Genomic DNA, 2,288 nt, shown 5'->3' on the forward strand with positions numbered 1-2,288 from the left:
GGGGAAACTGACCTACACGTTGCAAGAATCCAAACAGATCCGAATGCACCCCCTGTATATGTTAAACAGTACCTGCTTCCGCTGGCAGAATATGAGTCCCTATCGGAAATCGTCAAAAACTTGGAGAAGAGGGGGATCATCCATCCAGTGCACAGCTCGTTCAACCATCCTGTACTTGGGATTCTCAAACCCAATGGTCAATTCTGTCTCTGTTCGGACCTAAGGCAGTTTAACAAACGTGTATACATGTCCGGATGGCCCATGCCGTATATTGACCAGAGTTTGGCGCAAATACAGGGATCCAAAATTTTCACTGCTCTGGATTGTGTGCAACGATATTGGAAATTAAAGTGGACGAGAGGGATCAATACAAACTGGCCTTTACCTTTGGAAAGCAACATTATGCATGGACCCGATTACCTTTCGGGTACATAAATGCGGATCATGAGTTTTCTGTGTTCATGCATAAGGCAATGCCTGATGCCACTGAACGAGGTACCTCATCCTATGTGGATGACATCCTAATCAAAAGCAAGACTTTTGAGGAGCATATTGCAGAACTGAGGCATGTACTAACCCAACTGAGAAAAGCTGGTGTGAAACTTTCTTTACAGAAGGCTCAATGGTGTTGTACCAAAGTCAATTTTTTAGGTCACGAAATCACTGCCGATGGAATAACCCACAGAAAAAGAAAGTTGAACCAGTGATCAACACAAAGTCACCTACAAATCCCAAGGAGTTTAGATCCTTCCTTGGCATAATGAACAAATAACATAAGGTCATAGATAACTATGCTGAGATTACAAAACCTCTTACAGTTGCTGAAGAAAGGAGTAAAATGGGAATGGAGTGAGTGTAACGAACAAGCTGTGAATGAGCTCAAAGCCAGACTTATTCAGGCCCCATGCCTTGCCTATCCAGAAGGTGGAAAACCCTTTTACATTGAAACCGGCTTCACCGACAAAAGCGTGAGTGCATTCCTTTTCCAAAAACAGGACAACCTGAACAAGATTATCGCCTATGCCAGCAAGTCCTTGTCACCGGTTGAGGTAAAGTTCAATAACTGTGAAAAAGCATTACTGTCAACTGTGTAGCCTTTGCAGTATTTCAGGAGTTTTATCCAGAGCGTAAAGATCATTGTGGAAACTGCACATCAACCACTACAATATTTGCAGAGTGATAGAATCAAGGATGGGAATTTATCAAACAGCAGGATAACCGCCTGGACGATGTCCTTAATGGGATGGCCATTGGAAATCAGGTACAAACAAAATAATAAGAATCCAGTTGCTCAAGGATTAGCTGAACTTCATGATTGTTCCAATTTGGGACATAAAGGTGAATCACCACAAAATGATGACCTGGAAGAACAATCTTCATCTCCATACAAGTCTTATGAAGAAGAATACTGCAAATCCTTACCATGTGTATATGTTGACGGCTGTTCTTTCCATACCGATATAGGAACTGAACGCACATTGGTTGCAGGTATCAGAATCGTATGGAATAATACATTCCCAGACGTGTCCGTCCGATACAAAAATGGTTCCAAAAGTAGCCAGGTCGCGGAGCTCACTGCTGTGTATAAATCTGTACAAATGGCTATTGATTCTGGTCTTAAAGAGTTTGTTATAATCACAGATTCTAATTATATTTGCAGTAGCTTCGTGGAGTACTTCCCTGGATGGAAAAGGTCTAATATGGTAAGAAGTAACAATAAGCCTGTCAAGCATGGTAAAATGTTTTGTAAGATCGACGAGATGGTTACCACCCACGGTCTCACCAATTACTAGAAAAAAGGTAAGAGGTCACTCAAAATATCCAGGTATGGATAAGGAGGGGAATGATTTGGCAGATTCCCTCGCTAAACAAGCAGCCATTAATGGAGAAGTCTTGGACGTTGATGACCTCATGGGAACTATCCAAGTGGATGCAATGACAAGAAGACAGGCCCAAAAGGAAACCGAAGCCAATGTGGCACAATGGAGCCAAGAGTCCCCTAGTGAGGTGCTCATCGCGAGTCAAAAGGGGGGTCCAGTCATTGGTATGTTTTACAAACACATTGAAGATCTGCAGAATTGTCCCATAACTATGGAAGACTGTGCAGGCAAGGAAGAGTTACGAATGACTTAATAGGATGGAAGAATCTCCTCCGTCTGTACCACCAACCTTCCCCTTCAATAAATCACACCGACACCGTCTTGTTTTGGAGAAATTGACCGTGATGGCCGAACTTTATTATCCACATATAATAATAATAAATAATAACAATAATAATAACAACCGAC

At 42.1% G+C, this 2,288-nt stretch overlaps 1 protein-coding gene across 1 annotated transcript; it reads left to right on the forward strand.

The window, feature by feature from the left end:
- Positions 1-1,173: 1,173 nt before the first annotated feature.
- LOC120992312 (ribonuclease H-like) lies at positions 1,174-1,987 on the forward strand. Its single transcript, XM_040421225.1, has 2 exons — positions 1,174-1,776; positions 1,837-1,987. Exons 1-2 carry the CDS (start codon positions 1,230-1,232, stop codon positions 1,845-1,847), a joined length of 558 nt encoding a protein of 185 aa, XP_040277159.1. The 5' UTR covers positions 1,174-1,229; the 3' UTR covers positions 1,848-1,987.
- Positions 1,988-2,288: the final 301 nt, after the last annotated feature.

This window comes from Bufo bufo, chromosome 2 (assembly GCF_905171765.1).
Source record: "Bufo bufo chromosome 2, aBufBuf1.1, whole genome shotgun sequence".
Taxonomy (NCBI): domain Eukaryota; kingdom Metazoa; phylum Chordata; class Amphibia; order Anura; family Bufonidae; genus Bufo; species Bufo bufo.

Excerpts from the sequence above, each read along its gene's own strand:
- LOC120992312 (XM_040421225.1), top strand. The coding sequence starts at position 1,230 with ATGTCCTTAATGGGATGGCCATTGGAAATCAGGTACAAACAAAATAAT.